Genomic DNA, 24735 nt, shown 5'->3' with positions numbered 1-24735 from the left:
ACAAGTGATGGAAGTCTATTCCATAAACCAACTGCCCGCTGGCTAAAAGCAATTTTCCGCACATCTATCTGACATCCGTCCTTCCTCGATTTGAATTTATGCCCTCTCAGGTGATTATTCTGAGCAAGAGGTGGAATCCCATCGGCATTGAGCATGCTCAAGCCATTCAAAGCCTTATACACCTCTATCAGATCACCTCGCCGATGCCTAGTCTTCAGACTCTGTAATTTGCAAAAGTTAAACCTTTCTTCGTAAGAGCAACCCTTTCTTCCATTCACTAATCTTGTTGCCCTGCTCTGTACTCGTTCCAGCAGCTCTACATCCTTCTTGAAATGAGGCCTCCAGACCTGTATACAGTACTCAAGGTGTGGCCTGACCAATGCCTTATACAAGGGAATAATCACATCCCTATCCCTGCTAGAAAAATTCCTGTATATCATTGACAAGACACCATGTGCTACTCTTGCAGCTCATCTGCACTGCTCAGAGAACTTCATATCTGCCTGCACAATTACCCCCAGGTCCTTTTCATTCTTGACCACTGTCGGCTTAGTACCACAGAGTTGACACGTTGATCTGGGGTTACTGTTTCCCATATGTGGTACTTTACATTTGTCAATGTTAAACTTCATTTGCCACCTCTCAGCCCATCTGCTCAACCTTTCCAGATCCTGTTGCAGCAGCATAGCATCAGTAGTGTCCTTAACAACCCCGCCAACCTTTGTATCGTCTGCAAACTTGGACATTAAGCTTGATATACCATCATCAGTATTATTTATAAATACAGAAAACAACAATGGACCCAACACTGAACCCTGAGGAACTCCACTAATAACATTAGTCCATGTTGAGCAGTGTCCATTGATTACCACTCTCTGTTTTCTGCCACTCAACCATCCCTTTATCCATAGCAGCAGTTTGCCCCCAATGCCACACTGCTCCAATTTGTGCAGCAGTCTTCCATGCGCCACAGTATCAAAAGCCTTTCTAAGATCCAAATATATAATATCAAAGATATTCCCTGCATCCAGTTCTTTTGTGACTACATCATAGTATCCAATCACATTGGTTAGACAAGACCTGCCCTTAACAAAACCATGCTGTGTCTGAGCTATAACTGAATTCTTCTCTAGATGATCCTGCAGTGCTTCTTTAACCAGTGCTTCCATTAATTTTCCTGGAACCGGAGTGAAACTAACAGGTCTATAATTACTTGTGTCAGCCTTTGATCCTTCCTTGTGAATTGGGGTTACGTTTGCACATCTCCAGTCTATGGGTACCTCTCCTGAGTTCAAAGAAGCTCTCATAATTATGGCTAGGGGTTTGCTTACTTCCTCTGCTGCCTCCTTTAATATAACTGGATAGATCCCATCCACCCCGGGTGCCTTTTTTATGTTTATCCTCAACAATTTCTCCTCCACTTTCCTCTCAGTTATTAGAAAATCATCTAGCTCACTGCCAATGTTTACTTCACCTACGACATTCCCCTTCCTGAATAACTCCTCATGTGTGAATGTAGATGCAAAATACTTGTTTAGATTGTTAACCACCTGAGCAGGATCCTCAACTGTTGAACCATCAACATCCAGTGGACCAATCTGATTCATCCCTTTCCTTCTTGAGTTTAAATAGGTAAAGAACTCTTTTCTGTTTTTCTTTGCATCCTTTGCCAAGGATTTCTCATAATCTGCCTTTGCCTGCCTAATCTCCTTTGTGACTTGGTTACAGACCAACTTATATCTATCATAGGCTTCCATGTCACCCATTAATTTATATGTATCCCATGCATTTTTCTTCTCTGCCATATGTCTCATTAGTTCATCTGACAACCATTTAGGCCTGAACCTTGAACAATATTTCTTGGTTGGTATGTAAAGCCTGGTAGCTTCCAAGATTAGTTCCTTGAATGCTTCCCATTTTGAATTTGCTGTTAGTAAGATCAACAGTTGGTCCCACTGTATAGAATTTAAATACTGTCTCAGACCATCATAGTCGCCTTTACGAAAGCAAAAACCCTTCCCTTTACCTCTGATGGTAGTTACCTCCTTGAGTAAATCCCACTTCAGCACACTGTGATCACTGCCACCTAGTGGTTCCTTTATCTGTAGATTCTTAATGCATGAAGAATCACTACTGATAATCAGATCAAGAGTATTACTCCCTCTAGTTGCCTCCCGAACATGCTGGTGTAGAAAACAATCATCCAATAAATCCACAAAAGCCTTGCTAGTGTGTGAGTGACCAGCCCCCAAATTCCAGTCAATATCTGGGAAATTAAAATCTCCCATTATAAGACTCTCTGATTTACTGGCCCATTCTATTTCCCTGTACAGTATCTTATTATACTCATCAGAGTCATTAGGCCTATAGCACACTCCTACTCTCAATTTTGATTTACCTATGCTTATGTCACACCAAACTGACTCGACACTGCCCTGTCCATCGATGTCGACTGGCTTCACTTCCTTGGATTTTATGTGTTTCTTAACTAATAGCATAACCCCTCCTCCCTTCCTATCCTGTCTATCCTTTCTGTAGACGTTGTACTCCCCAAATTCCAGTTCTGCATTCCTTATATCTGTGTGATGCCACGTCTCTGATATCCCAACAATATCTGCCTTTGATGTTTTGAGCAATACCTCAAATTCATCAAATTTATTTACTAAACTCCTAGCATTGGTGTACACGCAAGTATACATGCACCTGTTTCTATTCTTAGCTACCCTAACACAACCCATGTGTTTACTTGTACCGCAATGACTTCCAGCAGTCTCTGAAATATCCTGCATCTTGTTTTTCAGGCTTCTGCTCATTCCAATAGAAGCAGTGCAAGAATCTCTTTCACCTCTGCCAATGGCTACAGTTAATCTATTAGTCTTTGTCTCCCCCCCAAGCTAGCAGTTTTCCGACCCACCTAACACTGCCTCGATAGCATCAGCAAATATTCTTGCACCCTTTCTATTTAAGTGTATCCCATCCCTGTAGAAGCAATCTCTCCTGTTAACAAGTACAGTCCTGGCTGAAAAAAATTCTACCCCGTGAGCCTTGCACAACCTTTCCAGGGCCAAATTGATCGACAAGGCTCTCATCATATACTCCCTCCTATTGTGTCTGGGCAGAATTGCAGACACTTTCAAATTCAACCCTACTTCACGGCTTTTTTTCAACAGTGACCTGTACTTGTTAAGTAATTCCAATAGTATTTGGTCTACAGTAACTTCACATGGCCTGTTAATCTTTAGGACTGGAACTATATGATAATACAACTTTCAAATCAGTCATTTAGTCATTGAGACTATACCTAACTTTTTCAAATTTTCTATAAAATTTATGATTTCTTTTATAATTTTATTTATTATTTTTTTTACTTGATAATATGCACATGTCTGCATTCTGCTTTTCTTTCTAAAATGCAAAGAATGAATCATACTTAGTATTAGTATTGGTAGCTAATATGGGGAGGCAAGTTTATATAGCATCAGCCAAAAATTAAAAAAAAAATAATAAATAAATTATTTATTCCTCCTTAAATTTATTCAACCTACTTACTTTCACAATGCCAAATGGAAGTGTTCCAACAGTAAAGTACTGTCTAGTTGAAAGCAAAATTATGCTTATCTATCGTGCAACCATCTTTCCTCAATTTAAATTTATGCCTCCTTATTTGAGTATTGACTGAGTAAGAGTAGGGATGCCATTAATGTTTGACTTACTTCATCCATTCAAAGCCTTAAACTTCTTAATCAGATCTCACATATACCAAGTTTCCAGATGCTGGAATTTGCAGAATTGAAGTCTTAGTAAGAGTACTCATTTCCCCCCCCCCTCCTCACTATTCTTGTTTTTATATGCTCCTATTCCAACAATCCTTCCAAAAATGAAACTTCCAGACCTGAATATAGTACTCAAGGTGTGGCCTTACCATTACCTTATGCAGCAGATGAATTACTTCCTTATTCTTGCTAGTAAAATTCTTGTATATCAATGACAAAACTCCATGAGCTGTAGCAACCTGTTTGCACTGCTCAAAGAACTTCATGTTTGAATGGCAGTTACCCTCAGGTGTTTTTTGTTTTCTACTCCCTTGAGTGTGGTACTACACAGTTCGTATGTTATTCTGGGATTACTGCTACCCATATGCATTACCTTGCATTCGTCAATGTTTAACTTTGATTTCCACTTCTCATCCCATCTCTCTAATTTTTCTAGATCTTATTATTCATAGTATCCACTCAGATTGGTCAGACACAGGATTACCACTTAACAAATCCATGCTGTGATTGCAGTATATCTACATTCTTGTTATATAGTCAGGCATTACTTCTTTAACTAGTAACCCCATTACTTTCCCTGGAACAGAAGTCAAACTGATACCTTGCTTTCCTGGCTGCCACATATTCCAATTGAAGTAGTGTAAGAATTGCTTTCACCTCTGCCTGCAGCTCTAGTTAATCTGGTAGTTTGAGTATCCCTCCAAGTTAGCAGTTTTCTGACCGACCTAACATCTTGACAGCATCAGCGAATATTCTTACATCATTTCTATTTAAGTGCATCCCATTTCTGTAGAATCCTGTTTGCACTGTTAAGTCTCTCCTGTTAAGAAGCACAGATTATGCTGAGAAAACTTCTACCCTATAAGCCTTACACAATCTCTCCAAATTGATTGAAAGGCTCTCATCACGTACTTCTTCCTATTGCATCCTAGCAGAATTGCAGAAAATTTCCAATTTAATCCTTTAACTTACAACTATTTTCCAACATTGCTCAATACTCAATACTTGTTAAGTAAATCTTCAGCTTTCCTACTCTTAATATTATTAGTACCAACATTAACAACAGTATCACCTTTTGTGCCCTTAAAGATTTTCCTCTAGAAAGGGGAAAATCTTTCAGCAGCTGAAGCAGAATGTACTCTGTTCCTGTATAGACAGAAATGCTAATTAAGTAAAAAAGAATCTTTTCAGTTTCTCTCCTCCTCCTGTTCACACCACACCCAATGGACTATGCAGATGTTCTCCAAAAAAGAACGGCGCCTTGGTGGGCAGTAGCAGCAGTGCATAGCACATGCTTCTTGATTAGACCGGGGTTCAAGCCCATGACCACCAAATACGGAGGATGCAGAAAGGTCAGGGAATGACCACCGCATATCCCCGGAGCAATATGGCCTTAGTTGTTAATGCTCCTAAAAACCAAATAACAACAACAACCAAGAAAGAACTGATCATAATTATAAATCAATTACCTAACTGCTCTAGCCTGAGGGCAATCCAGTTTCAAAGTTATGCCAGAAAAATTAGCAGTTACTGTTTGCATTGCCAACTTTGTAGTCGTCGTCAGTGAACATTTCAGAAATCTAGATTCTTTATTCTTGGCTGGAGTACAGGGTGGCAGGGTGGTCCTATGTCTAAAACAAACACAGTAGTCATTCCATGAGATTTTTTACCCATCTCAAGCTCTTTCATTTGGCTTAAATTATTAGAAAAGTGTATTATTTTGCCACTTATCAATTCAAATATTCAGTGAAAGACTAATCCATACCCATTATCAAATGAGAAAACTGTACCATAAGGTGCTCAGATACTTTAATATATATATATATATATATATATATACACAGACTCCATTAGTGCTATTCAAGCTATACAACAGAACACTATGTTCTGTTGCATAGAATGATAACCCCCTTACTTAGACAGATCTGGAATAGTCTGACTAAGTTAAATTAGCAGAAACAACAACTTGTCTTTTTTTGAATCCCTCATCCTGCTGGAATTGCTGGAAATGAATGTGCTAACCTAGCTGCCAAAAAAACTACTACCAGTCCCATAGACCAATCCTTTACTACACCTGCATTTGACTACAAGATGTCTTGAACAATGGCAACACATCTGGCAGAGTCAACCCAATAACAAGCTTTTCAGTATAAAAAAAAATAAAAATCTCAAACCACGGAAATCCAGTATATGTGAGAACCAACACGAAGAAGTTGTATTAGCCTGATTACGGATAAGCCACACACACACCTGTCACATCCTTATCAGCTTACAGCTACTGACCCACCACAGTGTGCAAACTGCAGCACCCATCTTACTGTCATGCATATACTTGTTGACTGCCCCATTTACAACAGTGAACAACAAACTCTCTTTGCCTCATTTTCAGCAACGAACACTCTTGAGTATTGCTCATCTCCCAGTAGTACACTATACTTGGACAAAATATTTGTACTTTCCTCGAATGGATACAACTCTATAATGCACTATAAACTTCAACCACAATTCATATTGATAAAAACAGTGCATTGAACTTGAACATAGTTAGGCACATTATGGCCATATTGCCCTTGCACCATAAAGCCCACAAACAAAGCTTTAATATTCAAATTTATTTTTGAGTATTAGTATTCAACAATGTTGCCATGGACATATCCAAGAATAGACAGATTCATTTAGGCGCCTCCGTAGCCAGGTGGGCAGGAGCAGTAGTGCGTAGCACACGCTTCTTCGCTTCTTGATTAGACCGAGGTTCGAGCCCGTGACCACCAAATACGGAGGACGCGGAAAGGTCAGGGAATGACCACCGCATATCCCCGGAGCAATAAGGCCTTAGTTGCTAATGCTCCTAAAAACCAAATAACAACAACAGATTCATTTAGAAAAAAATGTGTTCAATTCAAACCACGAATTGTGCTTTCTGTAAAAACTCTGTTATTAATTTCTTTCCTTTCCTCATGTGTAAAAGTTTTTTGTTATTTTCTCATGTGTAAAGGTTCATATTCCAGTTACTAAACTTGGATTTATTAAAGATTATTTTTATTATTATCATTTTAATTGTATATACCCTATTTCTAATGCAGAGTGTAAAATATACACTCTTAATTATGATTTATAAAGTCTAAAATTGTTTATATTTAGAATATTTTCATTTTATTTTATATTTTAGCTTATGGGGTTAAATTTAAAAATGTAGGAACCTTATGTTGTCATTACTTTTATTTATTTATTTCATATTATTTTTATTTTAATTTTTTTGTACAGGGTGATGCTGGATTTCCTGGTGCTCCAGGAAGGCCTGGTGAACCTGGCCCACCAGTAAGTAACTTAGATACTTCTTTTCGGTTTAATTTCTAATATAAACTGCATAACACATAAGGTGCATGCCTAAAGAAATTCACTCTGTACTTTAATGATAATGTAATTTAGAGTACAATAATATAAATTTTAACTTTCTTTCTAATTAGGTAGGTAATGCTTCTAAATTAAGAAAAAAAGTTGAAAGAATGGGGCAATTTTAATATGTGGAAAGTAAGGCACTTCAAGTCAATTAATTGCAACCGAATTTAATGAAAATCACCCAGAAATACTTTCAATTGATCATGCAACTGTTAGAAAAATAATTACAGGACCAAACCCCTTATCCAAAAAGCTTGGGACCAGAGTCTTTAGCAAAAGAAATTAGAATACATGCCAGATAAATAATTAAAAATGTTACATTAAGATTTATTTTATCTAAAAAGTGTAGAAACAGTATAAAAACTGTATATGTTATTAAAATATACTAGAATTTCATTACGGTGTGGGTATAAAATGTACTTTTTACAGCTTATATTTCTATAGGTATTAATACTTGCAGTGCAACCTTGATATAATGCAAGTGTGATGTCTTTTAACACTTTGATATAGTCTGAAATAAAATTTACATAGTTTTTTCTAATTTTTAATATGAATATGCAGTGATCTAAAGTCATTGCATATTCATATTGAAAACAAGCATTTTTATTGTAAGCAATTTCATTTCAGTGTGGGTTAATTTTCATATTTCAAGATGTCCTCTTTCCCCACTCTCTCCATAGGATTGCTAGGTGAGAGTGATGAACTTATATAATTTTACCAGTAGCAAACGTGTAAACTGTCTGTATTAGCTATGGAAAGAATATGTCTGTATTTATCTTTTTTTCACCACCAAATGCAAAAGATAAATTTCTTTTTTATTTTCATGAAACAAAGATAATAAATTTTATTATTTGTTGGGGATCAACTTTTGTCATGTCATTCCTGCTATCACACAGTAGCCCATCAACTGCCAACATGCCAGGGTATCTCACTTTAAGCATATTAATTGCCCAAATTTCATTTTCAGCCTTTTAAAATGAATATCTGTTTGCACACATTGACAGTTTGAAGTTCTCCCTCAATGTGGCAGGGTGGGTGGGTAGGAGAAGTAATTGCTGTGTGACACTTTGTCTGTTGATGGCAGTTATTCTGTGGTAGAAGTCCTGGCTAAGATAAAGAAAGCCCACATGAGAAGCATGCAAAAGTTCGATGAAATTTACCAGTAAAAGTACTTTGCCGTAACGGCATTTGTATTGTTGCTCACTCTGTAAACAGATGGTGAGTGTTATCGGTCTGGAGTAGCAGTTGAATCCCACTTGAGCTTGAAACCCTCCCGAAGTGGAGGGGAGTAACCTGACCTTTTTTCTTTAGAATCACTAATTGAATCACGAACAGAGTTATATTGGAAGTTCTGGCATTGTAAAAAATGTTCGTAACATAGTTTCACTGGTAAACATTTTTGAAGTTTGCCATGCTTCTCGTGAAGGCTTCCTTTACCCTTGCCTTTTTTTTTTTTTCTTAATGAACAATTTATCCCCTAGTCCACCAGTGATTCTAAAGAAAAAAGATCAGGTTACCCCCTCCACTTTGGGAGGGTTTCAATCTCCCATGGGATTCAATTTCTACTCCCTACTGATAACACCCACTGTATGTTTACTGAGTGAGAAACAATACAAATGCCATTATGGCAAAGTACTTTTACCGGTAAATTTATCGAACTTTTGCGTGCTTCTCGTGTGGGCTTTCTTTACCTTCGCCGAAGTACTTGTTCCCAACTCATCTTTATGTTTATTGGGTGATTGGGAGAAGGTAGCAATGAACCAAAAGACATACTGGACTCTTTTAGAAAGGATGATATTCAGAAACAGACTGGGTCCAAAATTCTTAGGGGAAAACTTGTAGCAGCATCATACTAGTGTTTATGGCCAAAATCACGCCGGCCTCCATTGGCTTCTGGCTCACTGAGGTTTGCCGACCGGGCTAGCCAGGTGGGCAAAGTGCCTACCTGGCAACCCAAAGGTCACGGGTTCGAATCCCGCCTCAGGTGCAAAAACCTTGGGAGGTGCATTATGGCCACAGAAGCCGATGCGCCAATAACTACAAAAAAAAAAAAAAAAAGTACACTGAGGTTCCCCCGGTAAGTCTTATGGCCAGTCTGCCTCTGATAATATTCTTCTGGTATAGCATTTTATTTTCGTTTAAATAGCAAACACAAATGAACCTTATCTCCCTTTTCAATCCCCATTTGATACCACAAAGTAATAACAAAGCTTAAGTATTGCAGTCCTTTTTCATAAAGATGTAACTATTATAAGCTTCTTTTAATAAACAAATTGTATGACATAAAGACTAAAAAGGGATTTAGTGTTAAAAGCCTCATACTACGGGAAATTTACTAATCGAACAAATTAGTGCACAGCATCATTTTAGTTTGTAGTACGTCACCAAAGTAGGTGAAATAGCATCGTTTTTGTTACATCTCATATTGTCAATACCTTCATAATGAGTTTCCTTGATATTGCACAACCTCAAATAAGCAACACTTCACCAGTAGAGAAGATAATATTCTCGGTGGATATCACCATCTAGATGGCACTGTTTGTAAATATATATGGGATAATAAACACTCTTATCCACATCTCTGTCTCTATTAGACATAGAAAAGCAAAAAAAGTGGAAGAAAGTGGCAGCAGGAGAGGAAGAAGAATAAATACTGCTGAACAATGCTTCCCCAGTAGGGGAGACTGTTGTTACCTATTCTCGGTAACAAAGGATACCATCAGGCTTCCCCAGATGACACCTTTTCGAAGCTTGTTGGCCTCTCATTGGTGAGTGGGTAGGTACCTGGTAATACAATGAATGACAGCCCAGTTATGAAGTATAATTCGACAATATGAGAGATGCCAAATGGTGTGCAACAGTAAAGACTAAAAAGGTATTTAGGACTAAAAGCCTCATACTATGGGAATCTATGATGAGAGGCCAGCAAGCATCAAAACGGTGCTGTCTGCATGGTGGTATCCACTAAGAATAAGTAGCATTAGTCTATTCGACTGGTGAAGCGTTGCTTGTTCAAGGTAATGCAATCTCAGGGCAACTCATTTGAAGGCATTCACAATATGAGATGTAGCAAAAATTATGCCATTTCACCTACTTTGGTGATTTACTATGACCTAAAATGATGCTATGCACTAAGTTGTTCAATTAGTAAATTTCCCATAGTCTGAGGCGTTCAGCCCTAAACTCCTTTTTTAGTCTTTATTGTTGCACACCATATGGCATCACTCATTGTATCACCAGAGTACCTACCCACCCACCCACTCAAGAGAGGCCAGGAAGCTTCAAAATGGTGCCATCTGAGTGGTGGTATCTGCCAAGAATAAGTAACATTAGTCTTCTCTACTGGCAAAACATTGCTTATTCAAGGTAGTGCAATATCAGGGCAACTCATTGTGTTGTAGGTTCAGTATGTTATATATGCAGAGTTAATGCAATGCAGATTGCTAGCAACTCCAAGTCTTGAAACTATTCCACTTACCACATTCAAATTATGTACAATCTTAAAGCAACTTAAAAGTTGAAGACAATGGGAAGAGAATTAATATTGTTGATGGCTTTAAAATTTCAGTTGAAATGATATATGAAATGGGAAGAGAATTAATATTGTTGATGGCTTTAAAATTTCAGTTGAAATGATATAGACATATTAGACAGAGAAAATTTCTTCCTAGTTCTTAGACAGATGATATTAATCCGTTACCGTCGCATCACGAAACTCCCTAAAAGGTCGTTTTTATAGTGTAAATTGTATTAATTACCAATTCAAATCATTAAATGGACCACACTTTCATCATTATCATATGTTATAAGAACTAATTTTGAAAGGCTTTGTGATATTTTTCTAAGGCACATTTCTGGAAGTCACGACCATAAAACAAATAAAAACAATTTGCACTTTCCAGTTTATTGGGCTTTTCTGTTACTGCAAGCAATTATAAATGGGTAGTAAACTCAATGTTATTGCATTTGTGAAAATACCAGTAGCTGGAATTGTGTGGGTTTTTATGTTATTATGGTGAAATGTGTTTGCCCTTTACTGAAATCTTCAATCGTATAAAAAAACATAAATAAATTTTCAGAATCTTCTCTTCATTCCTGTTTTTTTTAAGCTTCGTAAACTTGTTATGCCGCGCAAATTGTGTTAGTTGCAATTTGTGCATTCTGTTAAAAAATGCTTGTGCATGCTATTGAAATTTATAAATAAAAGAGAAGATTATCTTGGAAATAAATGCCTCTTGAAGCATTTCTGAAGAAGACGACTCCTTGTGCAACAAACCAATGAGTGCCGAGCCAATAATGAGTGATCAACAAGTGTGCATTTAGTCGATGTTGTTGATGATGAAGAATAAACATTCTTTAACATTTGTAAGTCATAAATAATTTCTCTATTATTGTAATTTGCTTGAATTTATGGGCTACATTTTCATTTCTTTAGATAAATCAATCATTATTTAAACATAAACTAATTAGCTAACTAATTTTGTTGTTGATAATGTAACCCCTATTTTTTAACATTATGTCTATTGCAAATAAATTCTTGCTTTACGAGCATGCGCTAGGAACGAATTAACTCATAAAGTCGAGAACTACCTGTATTTGATAATCAAGTGCACCTGAAATATAATGTGATGTGCACATTGCCTAACTTGTGATTTTGATGTTGTTCAAAATCTTCCTTATTGATCAGACATCAGAGTAACATAAAAAACTTTTGGTGATCACATGTAAGGTTCTCAAGTGCACTACATGGCTGAAGTTGACATTGTAGGTTGGTATGCTGAAGAACTGGCAGCAGTAATGGTCATCATTTCTTTGAAGCTGTGGGTGATGTCAAATTACCTCTTATCATATATTACAGCATATAAATTGACCTTTAAACACTTAAAAATTATCTAAAGTTTTAAAGTTGACTTATATACTGAGTATAAAATCTTAAAGTTGAATTGAAGGCACTTTTTTTAAGGTTAAAAAGATATGAATTAATACCCATATATATTTTTACACAAATATACACTGTTATTCACCATTTAAAAGCCAAGAATTTGTTATTCCTCATCAGAAGAAAGCAGTTCATAGAATTCATCAGGAGTATGTTTCTGGATTTGCTTTTTGAAATTGTTAATTTCTAATAGCTAGCTTACTTCCATATCAAGGCATTGTTTTAGAGAATGGCTTGGTTACATCAAAACCTCCCATGTACACATATAGCATCAGTAAGTGCAATGCCACGTTGTCATTTGTGCCTCTAGATTTAGTTCTGTGACTTGCTATATAAAGGCTTACTATAGGAATATCTTACCACTCTCTTTATAGTTTACTGTGCAGTGTATTAAAATGTCACAACATAAACTTTTAAAAGAAAAAAGAGTGTAAATAAATGGATTAAAACATAGACAGTTCTTAATGCAGATTTTATTGTAATTCAATATTATTTGATGTGCAAAAGATGAATATATACTCAGTGATCACTGAATTATGGCCTCCCCATTACAGCTTTGTACACTAGAGTAGTGGTAATTTGCATTTGGTTGTGCAAGTCAAGATGATAAAATAGCAGGTATGAGATGTATTAAATATATCACAGTTTCAAAAGGGCATGATTGTGGGAACTGGTGCATCCGGCACTTCCATATTGGAAACGCCATGACTCACTGTGGTTAAGTATATAAAGAATGGTGTCGAATGGGCCAAATCACCTCTTGCTGACAGAACTGTGAAAGAATACGCAAGGTGGATGTTTGTGGTGAGCAAAGAGAACAGCATGCTTTACAAGCTGAACAGCACGTCACTACGTGACAGTTGGCATTGCAATACAATACGGGGGATGCAAGAACAATATTTCAAATGCTGATGCCCCACACACTCAGATGTATAGGATTCCATAGCAGTTGAGCCAAGAGGCACCCTCTCCTCACTGCTGATTATTGTTGATGGTGAATGCTATGGTGTCAACAACACACTGGCTAGATGCTGGAGGACTGGAAATGAGTGTGCTGGTTGGATGCTGGAGGACTTGAAATGAGTGTGCTGGTTGGATAAGTCCAAATATCTGGTACAACATGCCAACAAATGCCCTTGAGTGTGTGTGGGGTGCAAGCAACACAAGTCCACGAATCCATCGTGCATGGTGCTCAGTATCCAGGCAGATGGCAGTAGTCACTTAATATGGGGCATGTTTTGCTAGCAAGAACAGGGACCCCTGGTGTATATGGACCAGCGTTTCACTGGCGAGGTCTACTGGCAGCTTTTAGGAGACCATGTGCACTCTGCAGTGTTACATTTTTTCCTGGACAGAAGCAGGATCTTCCAAGATTATAATGCACCATGTCATTGGGCATAAGTGGTTCAAGGAACACAGTAAAGATATCACCCACCTTGATTGGCCTCCAAATTTGCCCAACTACTCAATCCAATTGCAGCACCTGTGGGATGTTTTGGAACACCTATCTTGATTGGCCTCCAAATTTTTCCAGCTACTCAATCAAACTGAACACCTGTGGGATGTTTTGGAACAGGAATTGAGGCATATAGACATGTACCAGTCATGCATTCTGACACTGTGGAAAGCCTGGCAGGCAGCATGGCTGCAGATCCCTATGGACGTCTTCAGGCATATAATGGAGTCAAGCATAGGCAAATAGCTGCTGTTATCCATGAGACTCATGGCTCAACACAGTATTAGACAGGGTTATAATTCTGTGATCACTGGTATAACTAAGCATGAATTTTCAAGGCAAAAACTAGAGATCAACTTATTCACCAGAATACAGTAATTCTGAACTGATGAATATGTGCTGACCTGTAAGCTATGTTGTCATATTTCAAGGGTTGGTCTTGTTTGTGAACCTAGGAGGAGAAAATGTATTATCAATATTGGTGGGAGAAGACAGAATGACAGTTTAGGAGACAAAAAAAATATATTGCATAGTAAAGTTAATAAATGCTATTTAGGTAATCAAAGCAGGAAGTCTGTAAATTTGATGATACATGAACTTGCTGGATGTAATTGGATGAACTCTATAATGAACTCTGAGAGTAAGTGAGAATGATCTTGCGAATGCAAAAATAAATGAAGGCATTAAAGGGAAAATTCGGCTGAAATAAAAAATGAAGGTCAAATAATGACAGAAATTAAAAATAATTAATACATTAATACATACAAATTAAAAATAACTAGTACATTAATAAATTGTATAGATCTCTCTCCCTCTTGCATCATTTATTGAAAGACATTATTTTATGGCATTAAAGATTCTAATGGCTTTTTTCTAAAAAAATATTAATTTGTTATTATAAAAATATTATTACTATAAAAATATTAATTAATTTAATTTGTATGAAATGTATAATTTTTTTATATAAAATTGAGTAGTTCAAATTTTTAGATTAAAATTCAGCTAATAGATATTCATAGTAGATATCTAAATGCCTGCATTCATTATTACTTCATTTATTTTTATAGGGTCCTTCTGGTAATGCTGGTCCTTCTGGTACACCTGGTATTCCAGGTATTAAGGTAAGCAGAGCACAGACTATTTCTTCTTGATTTAATATCAGAATTGGATATTTTCATTCAAGGGGCTGCTATGGTCCTGGGAGCAATGTACATGGATTCTTCTGTACACATTGCGAGTTGAGCCCATACATTGCCACAAAAAATGCACAAGCCCATTATGCTGATAAAGGTATACAGAATAATATATATAGAAAGTCCTCCAAAATTCAGAGGACTATTATGTGAAGTTAACTTGTGGGACACATTGTTTTGTTCCATGGTTACAAGGTCAATATTTATGTATCTGCAGGCATTAGCAGTAGTAGAGGCATATGATGCAAGAAAGCAAGCTTACACAGCATCAGCCAAAAAAATTCCCTTTTTGCCATACCCATTTTCTCCAAACTTTTGTCCAGTTTTTCCCTGAATTTATTTAAGCTTTCAACTTCCACAACAACCAATGGAAGATTGTTCCAGCAATCAATCACCTGCTGGGTAAAGGAAATTTTCTGCACATCTATTCCACAACTGTCTTTCCTCAGTTTGAATATTGCCCCCTCAGGTGTGTAATCTGAGTTAGAGGAAGGATTCCATTAACATTGAGCTTGCTCAAATTATTCAAGGCCTTATACACCTCAATCAGATCACCTTGCAGGTGTCTAGTCTTCAGACACTGTAATTTGCAGAACTCAAGCCTTTCTTGGTAAGAGCAACCCTTTGTTCCCCCTCACCAATCTTGTTGCCATTCTCTGTACTTGTTCCAGCATCTCTACATCCTTCCTAAAATGAGGCTTCCAGACCTGTACTTGAGTACCTGCAGTACTCAAGGTGTAGCTTGACTATTGCCTTATACAAAGGGATCATCATCATTAGCCATTTTCAATCCATTGCAGGATGAAGGCCTCTCCAGCAACTTTCCAGTTCCTTCTGTTTTGAGCACTGGCCATCCATTTACTACCCACAAACTCGTGAATTTCATCTATCCATCTCTGCCTTTGTCTTCCAGGTTTTCTTCTAGCTCCTCTTGGGTACCATTCTGTTATTTTTTTAGTCCACCTGTCATCATGTCTCCGAGCTATGTGTCCTGCCCAAGACCATTTTAGTTCTTTAGTTTTGATAAGAATGTCCTTTACTTGAGTTAGCTGCCTAATCCATGTGTTTTTCTTCTTATCTAACAGTCTGATTCCCAATATAATTCATTCCATTCTTCGCTGTGTAGTTCTCAGCTTCTCTTCCATTCTTTTGGTGAGTGCCCAAGTTTCACTTCCATAAGTGATGGTGGGGAATATACATTGGTTCATTATTTGATGTTTCAGACAAACTGGGATATTGCTCTTCAGTATGTGACTATATTTCCTGAATGCTATCCATCCAAAATTTATTCTTCTCTTGACTTCCAGCCATTTATCATTATTACAGCTAATAACTTGTCCCAGATAAGTATATGACTCCCCTTTTCAATTACTGCTCCTTTAATCATTATTTCCCTTTCTGTGGCATACTTGTTTATCATTACTTTTGTTTTAGCCATATTCATCTTTAGTCCAAAATCCTTATTAACTCTGCATAACTGATTAAGATTTTCCTCTAATTCTTTGGGATTAGCATTAGCATTAGTAGAGGCATTTGATGCAAGAAAGCAAGCTTATGCAGCATCAGCCAAAAAAAAAAAAAAAAAAAAACCCACTTCCACTTCACCCCTCTGTTCGTTCAAAATACCTGTCCAGCTGAGCCTTAAACTTATTTAGGCTATCAACGTCCACCACAAGGGATGGAAGTCTGTTCCACCAACCAACCACCCGCTGGCTAAAGGCAAATTTCCGCATGTCTATCCTACATCTGTCTTTCCTCAATTTGAATTTATGCCCTCTCAGGGATCGTGGCTTATGACCAAAATGTCATCTGTAAATGGTTTAGGTACTCTCCATTTACATTGTCTTCTTTCTGCGACCAGTCTAATCTTCTGAAAGCTTCTTCAAGGGCAGCAGTAAACAGCTTTGGAGATATTGTGTCTCCTTGTCGAACTCCTTTCTCAATTTTAAATTTCCTACTGTCTTTGTCTACTCTAATAAAGGAGGTAGCATTCTCATATATTTTATTCAAAATCATAATATATGGGGTATCAATGCCTTGTCTTTCCAGTGCCCGAAACATTGCCTTATGCTGTATGGAGTCAAATGCCTTTTCATAATCCACAAATGCCAGGCATAATGGTGTTTTATATTCATTTGCTTTCTCCATTAGCTGTGATATTACGTGAAGGTGATCCATAGTTGAGAATCCTGTCCTAAAGCCAGCTTTCTCTTTCGGTTGATTCTCATCAAGTATTCTTTCTAATCTGTTAGTAATGACCCTTGTGAACAACTTGTAGATGTGAGATAACAAGCTAATTGGTCTATAATTTCCAATTTCTGATTTATCTCCTTTCTTATGCAGCAAAACTATGATTGCATTATTCCACTGCTTAGGCATCACACCTTTTCTAATGCACTTTGTGAAGAGCCTTGCCAGTTTTTGTGTTATGTCTCTCGATCCCAATTTTAACAACTCTACAGTAACTGCATCTTACCCCTGGGCTTTCTGATGCTTCATTTTCTTCAATGCATGTTCTACCTCATCAGGAAGAATATCGGGTATGTCGTATGTGTTGCTGATTTGCAATCCATCTTCCCCACTGCTGGCATCATTCCCTCACTCCTTTTATAATTCTCTATAGTAGTCTTCTGCTATTTGAATTATGCCTTCTCTGCTGTTTATAAGTACACCATCACTATTCTTCAGTTTCAGTATCATTTGTCTTTCTGTATTACTGCTCATGGCTGCTGATTTAAATCCTTTGTTTTCCCTTAATGCTTGTTCTACTTTTCTTGTGTTAAATCTTCTTATGTCCTCTCTGTGTCTCTTTCTAATGGCTTTGCATAACTCAGTATACTCAATTTTCTCCTAGTCAGTGTTTATCTTACTCTTCATTTTTTGCCTACAGTTCATCATAACAAGTGTTTCTTGACTAATTTTTTGTTCTTTGGATTTCTTTTTCCCTATAGATTTCTTGGGCTTTATCACTTTCAGGAAGTAATATTTTTTGTCAAAGTCTTGGTCCTGAGCAGTCTGCAGAAGCTCAAACTTGTTCTTAAGTTCCAGCACATACTGCTTTTTCTCCTCTTCTGTTATCTCAGAAACCTTTGTATTATTTACTCGAGTCAGTTTTTTCCTTTCTTTTCCTACATCTATATCAAGTGCACATCTTACCATTCTGTGATCACTTCCAACATTTACCTTATTCAGGATGGTAACATCATTCACAATATATCTTCTGTTAGTGAGGATGAAGTCGATTTCATTAGTTGTTAATCCATTTGGACTCTTCCATGTCCACTTTCTGTTCACTCTTTTCTTGAAAAAAAGTGTTCATTACTGACTATCCTTGAGATTCTGCAAATTCCACAAGTCTTTCACCTCTTTCATTTCTTTCACCAATTCCAAAATTTCCTATAGTTCCGCTTTCTGCGCTGTTTTGTCTCTTTCCAACCTTAGCATTGAAGTTCCCCATAATAATAGTGTAGTGGGTTTTCTGCTCATCTAGAAGACTCAATTTCAGTGTACATTTCTTCAACCTCTTCATCATCATCATGGCTCGATGTTGGTGCATAAATCATTATAACCTTCAACTTATACCTCTTAGAAATCCTGAGTAGTCTTGACACCCTTGGTGATGTACTTTTAAAATTCCAAAATGTTGTTTTTTATATCTTTATGGACCAGGAAGCCAACTCCACTTTCACTCCTTTCACTTTCCATTGGTGTACAACAGATTTCCACCTGATAAACTTATAAGTAATTCATTTCTTCTTCTTGTTTCAGCCAAATTATTCCAATTCACATTTTATAATTCCTTTTCCAGCTCTAATATCCTGTCCTCACTGATGAGCGATCTTCTGTTATATATCTACATAATGAAGCAATTTAGAGCAGCATAACGGACTTAATACTAAGCTGCAAAGAAATGCAAAATAGTGGGAAAATAGAGACCTCTATTTTCGTATTTAGAACAGAAGTGTATGGAGATAATTTAAAATTAGCATTGGAAAAAGAAATGTGGTTGGAATAGTAGGACTTTACCATGATAAAGTCATACAAAATTACAGAAATAAACACACTACCTTTCAGAGATAAATAAAAAGTGTTGAACAAGGCAGTGGCAAAAAGAATGAAGATGATATTTATATACAGTAGACCAAATGATGAGGCCATGTTGTACTAAGCTGAATTGTCTATATAAAGGAATGATCATAAGCATATCAGAGTATAGAAAGCAAGAATCACTAAAAGTTTTGAGATAGAGAAAGATTAATAATTATAATCTGTAGTCCAAAAATATAGTAAGATCTAATTTTGAAAAAATCTAATTTAACAAGAAAATGCATCCAAGGATAAAGAACTAATTGAAATCTATAGATGAAAGAATGTGATATAATTCCATGGATATAAGTAACATGGTGACTTTAGATCCAATGGTGGTGTAGTTAAGAATCCAAATATAAAAGAACAGGAAATAAGTCCATGTATATGAAATAATTCCAAGGAAACAAATAAATAGATGTCTATAGACTTAATAGTGGTGTAGTTAGGAGACTATAGAAAGTAATTATTTAATAAAGATTAGTGATAAAAATCAAGTCACTAAAAGCAAGCTATATAATTTTAGTAGAAATTTCAGAGGTGGATTTTCAAAGGTACAGTATGAAAGAATAGGAAATAATTTCATATATATGAAACTAGTTGAATCCACAGGTAGTATCAGGTGTGAATTCAGTGTTGAAAAAATAGTAAATAAATCCAAGTATAAAGAACTATTTGACTTTATATCCAATGTTGGTGTAGTTAAGAATCCAATTATGAAAGAACAGGAAACAAGTCTATAGACATGAAACAGTTCAATCTTAAAATGGAAGAACATGAAGTAATTCCAAGGAATCAAATAATTGGATGTCTCTATACCTAATAGTGGTGTAGTTAGAAGATTGTGTAAAGTGATTTATACAAAGATTAGTGTAAAGACCAAAGTCACTAAAATTTGAAGACGGCTGTACAATTTCAGTAGAAAATTCAGAGATGGATTTTCAAAGGTATATGTTAACACATATTTGAAAAATTCAAGACCCAAAGGAATTATGCAAATTTACATATAACATAAACCCAACCTTAAAACAAATTAGTAGAAGTTAACAAAGACTAAACATGGGTAGTGAATTATAATTAATTTCATGAATGATTGTTAAAACTAATCCAATGGATGAATGAGAAAAGTGAAAACTTCACAGTAGGAACTTAGTGAGTAAAGAGACCAAAGTAATTTTTCTGAAGAAAATAATTGCATCGGAAAACATGTATAGCTATTACTTACCAAGTAGTGGAATCTCAAGAGATTATTTTATAACTATTTTACCTCACCCTATACCATGTGCTTGTTCCAAATTTATTTATTGAACTATTGAATGGCAATCTACACAAAATTACATCCTTTAAATCCTACACTAAATTCTACATATTTATATTAACCATATTTATTCTAACTTTTTCTTTAATAAATTACACTGCATTGGGACTACTTTGTCCATACAGTATTAGAAAGTGCTGATTTCATTTTTGTTGCTTTTTGGCCAATTACTTTTCTTCTACTACTATGGACAAGTATAGAAACGCAGTTACTGATACATGGTCAGGTGTAATCCCCTGATGAAATACCTGATTGTGTATCAATATTTGTTACAGCTGACATCAGATCAGGCACATTTGCTTTACGTATGTTCGATCATTACCTAAATATGTTCCACCCATATCTGATGACAGCTGTACCACTGTCTATTTTTATTTTTGTTTTATTGGTATTTTTGCTATACTAATTTTTCTACAGTTCTCCAACCTTCTATTGGCTTAGTAATTTAGCCCATAATTTTCTTAATTCATCATAGCTTTTAGGCTATTAGCATTCTTTCACCTTTCACATATCTACTACACTTCTTTTTCAACTATCCTCACCCTTCTGGTTACTGGTACTTTGTGTAACTTTCACATCCATTTATGCACACTTTATTAAATATATTAATACAAATTTATATATATATGTATATATAGCAAGAGAGAGTTGGTTGGTTGGTTTAGAGGATTTAGAGAGATATCTCTTCATATACATATCTTCACACACACACACACACACACAAGTTTTCTGTTATAATGTCTTTAATAATGTAATAATAAAGAATAAATCTTCAATTTTAGGGTGCTCCAGGAGATACTGGGAAAGTAGGTGCACTAGGACCTTCTGGTAACCCTGGTCTGCCTGGATTTCCTGGTCCAAAGGGTGAGGCTGGAGGAGAAGGCCCTCCTGTAAGTGGTTTTTTCTCATTAAAGTAGTTCTGTTGATGTCATATAACTATAAACATTTTGATATTTTTTATTTCATTTTTGTCACTACTTAATTATTTGAATTTGTAAAATTATTTGAATTTGGGTAAAAGTTTCATATTCTACCATTTACTGATATTAGCTATTATATGATATTTCAAATGGTTTTTAAACTTGATTCTAAACTGTGGGAATAACCTGATTCTGTTAATAACATTTATAAGTAAGACATTAATTAATATAATATTTCTTGTAATAGTATGATATAAACAGGGAGCAGATAGTGTTCAAAATTTTTATTTAAATTTTAAAGGTTTAAAATTGTTGGGCAAAATTTACCACCCAACTTACTCTGTGCTGAGCATATTAATAAATTAAAAAATTACCTATTCCATTACAGGGTAGTCAAATAAACTTTTGTATAATGTTGCTCTTACTGTAAGACTAGGCAAAATTACTAATAAGAGTATTATCCTGCTTAATAGCCATTGTCAATAGGCTTTGTTATGTTTTGGTCACATAAGGGCAAAACCCAGAAATAGTCATTCATATTATTCATTGAGCAACCATTACAAATTAAACTTTAAAGTATGCTATTTAAAATTTTAAAGTCAGGATAACAGCTAAATCAGAAGCTGGACATAGTTTTTACATCATCATCAGCAAACAAGGAAGCCATATTTGAAGAATTCTGCACATATCAGAAATTTGAATAGGTCAGTCATTGTAAATCAAGAACTTTTGACTGAGGCATGTGTGCTTAACATTCTCCAAAATTAATAATTAAGAGAATTTCACTGAGTATCAACAATTGATATATTAGTACAATTTCTGATACTTGGGGTTGTGCTATGATTAAGCACTTCCCTTGTTTCCATATTGCTCTTCAATCCTTGTTCCAAGTGGACTGTTACTAGGTTTTATGTATTTCTTATCATTACTTTTTTTTGCATTTCCCTGATGAAACTACATACAGTCTTCTGGCTGTATGAGATATTATTGACAATCACAATGCAAACAATTTATAGCAATAAATTTATTTTCTGAACAGTTTATTGCAGTAACTATTTCACATACATGGGAAATGAAAAAAACTTGTAAACATTACATTATGTTATTACCACAGGTACTCTAATTGTACATGTGGTAATAACATAATGTAATGTTTATAAGTTTTTTTCATTTCCCATGTATAGGCTTTGTTACTCACTATAAAACACTTAATAGTGTTTTATAGTTTAAAAAACTTTGAAACTATATTTGGATGGCAACCAAGTCAAGTGGACTTAATTTCAGCAACGTCCATCAGTCTGTGATAGCCAAATCCTCTGCTTGCACCTTCATGATAGTGGGACTGTTAGTAACCCTGGGTATAAACCCCATGTGTAAGCCCTGAAATATTGCACCTAACATACTGGAGGTGACCACCCAGGTAACCACCCCTTTGTGTTACCAGGCAATACTAGGTCGTAGATGACTCATCAACCAGTGCAATACCACCACTTTGCTTATTGGAGGCTTGAAGTGGTGAAACCCATGTTTAGTCTCCAGAGCAAAGGTCCAGGAACCCTCCCATCTCTTCTATCATGCAGTATGACTGATGTCGTTTGAAGTTATGATGGACATCATGGTGAGATCCAATCTTCCTTACATTTCGAGGGCACAGCTCTAAAACAGTGTTCACAGGTTGGCCACTAGATAGTCCACTGGACCAAACCTATTGGTAACTATTTAGGAAGCTTCCGGATCAGCTATTCAGCTAGTGTATAATCTCACTGCCTCTACTCTGCCAGATATTGATTTGAGGGAGTCTGAGTAGTGTGTGTATGTGTATGCAGAGGGGGCATTGTCGAGGCCATGTTATGTCAAGGAACTGTGTATATTCTTACCGTGTGTATGTATGCCATATCCAAAAATTTCATTACTTCATACAGTATGTCCCGCCCCCCCTCACATTTTCTTACCATGAATTGTCAAAATAACAGAACAAACTTATCTGCAAAAAGATCTAACCCCCCCCCCCCCCCCCAAATGCTTTCTTGCTCATTTCACAAATATACATGGTCTCAGTTCTAATCTCAGTGATGTCCATTTCTACATACAGTCTGCCAAATCCCATGTACTTTTTCTGACAGAATCGCAGTTATTGGTTGATTCAACCACTGCTCATCTCAGTTGTTCGTATTATTCGCTGTATGATTCCTTTTACTTCAAAGGTGGTACTTCTATATATGTCTGTCCTGATATTCCCTGCCAGACTTAGTAATTTGGAATCTCCTCTTTTCGATCTTCTTTGGCTTAAAATCTCTGCTTTGGAGCAGAGATCATCACAACTTGGTGATGATCTCTGCTTCAAAGAGGCCTTTCTCTCATGGCCATTCTCAACCTCACATTGTTTGGCATTACAAGAATGCAAAATGGGCTGATCTGCAAGATTTTTTTTCTTCTTTTTCTTGGCTGGATTACTGTTTCAAATCTTCTGATGTCAACATTTGCTCGGATCGTGTCAGTGAAATTATTCTTGTAGGGATGAAATCCTTTATTCCACACCACCTTAAAATTTTGTCCTTTATCTAAACCTTGGTTTTCCAATAAATGTGTTAAGGCTGTTCAAGAGAAGAATGTTGCATATCGTAATTGGCTTGTATTCAAATCAACAGGTTCATTTTCTGCTTTCACCAAGACTTGCTTTCAATCGCAACAGCAGTTTTCACTCACTGGACAAATTCAATTGCATCAACTATAAAGCAGTTATTAATCAGTCCAAACTAGATTTCAATCAGTCTAAGAGTAATAAACTTGCTTCTTGTCCAAATGCTACTCAAGCATTCTGATAACTTGCAAAGCTATTGGCTACAACTTTTGCCCATCTCTCTTCCCACCTCTGTCAAAACCAGATGGTTCTACTGCCACTTCAGCCAAAGATAAAGCTGACCTACCAGCATTCTATTTTTCTTCCAACTCATGTATTGATGATTTGGTAAACTACCTCCCACCATTCCCAGTATACTCCATTCAATGCCCCCTGTGATCTTCTGTCAAAAGAATGTCAGAAGAATTTTGAACAATCTTGATGCTAAGATAGCTCCAGATGCTGATGGTATTTCTCCACCTGTTCTTAAAACCCGTGTTCCTGAACTTACTCCTTTCACTTTCTTATTCCAAAGGCATTTTCCCTTCTGCTTGGAAATTTGCTCATATCCAGCCAGTTCCTCCCATCCAATCATTGTCCCATAGCACTTTCTAAAGTAATGGAGAAATCAATTAACTGGCAACTCTTACACTATCTAGTAACCTTCCATCTGATCAGCAGTTGTCACTACAGATTCCATCTATGTTGATCCACTGGTGATATTCTGGCTTATGTGACCCATCTCTGGATAAATTCAATCAAGAAGTTTGATGAAACTCAAGCTGTTGTTCTTGACATTTCAAAAGCTTTTGATCATGTTTGGCATAAAGTTCTTCTAAAATAGGCTTCTATCTTATGGTGTTGCCAAATTTGTTTTGTAATTGGATATCCAGTTTTCTCTCTGATGACTGCTCACTGCAGTCATCAGAGAGTCATGCAGGCGATGGTGGTTGGATCTGTGTCTTCTACTTCTCAACTAATGCTGGTGTTCCCAAAGGTTCAGTTCTTTTCCTCTTGTATATTAATGGCCT

The 24735-nt window shown here is 36.3% G+C and overlaps 1 protein-coding gene across 1 annotated transcript in view; it reads left to right on the top strand.

Moving 5' to 3' along the window:
* LOC150090808 (uncharacterized) overlaps positions 1–24735 on the top strand; it is a 791939-nt gene that overhangs the window by 620058 nt on the left and 147146 nt on the right. Inside the window, exons 36-38 of the mRNA XM_090372970.1 lie at positions 7038–7091; positions 14635–14688; positions 20947–21054. Coding sequence (XP_090229096.1) covers positions 7038–7091; positions 14635–14688; positions 20947–21054 — 216 coding nt within the window. The remainder of the gene's footprint in view (positions 1–7037; positions 7092–14634; positions 14689–20946; positions 21055–24735) is intronic.

The sequence above is a fragment of the Mastigoproctus giganteus genome, chromosome 1 (assembly GCF_048544385.1).
Source record: "Mastigoproctus giganteus isolate SK-2022 chromosome 1, ASM4854438v1, whole genome shotgun sequence".
In the NCBI taxonomy this organism is placed as follows: Eukaryota; Metazoa; Arthropoda; class Arachnida; order Uropygi; family Thelyphonidae; genus Mastigoproctus; species Mastigoproctus giganteus.
Note: the sequence above shows the minus strand (reverse complement) of the source record. Positions and strands in the feature narration are given on the sequence as shown.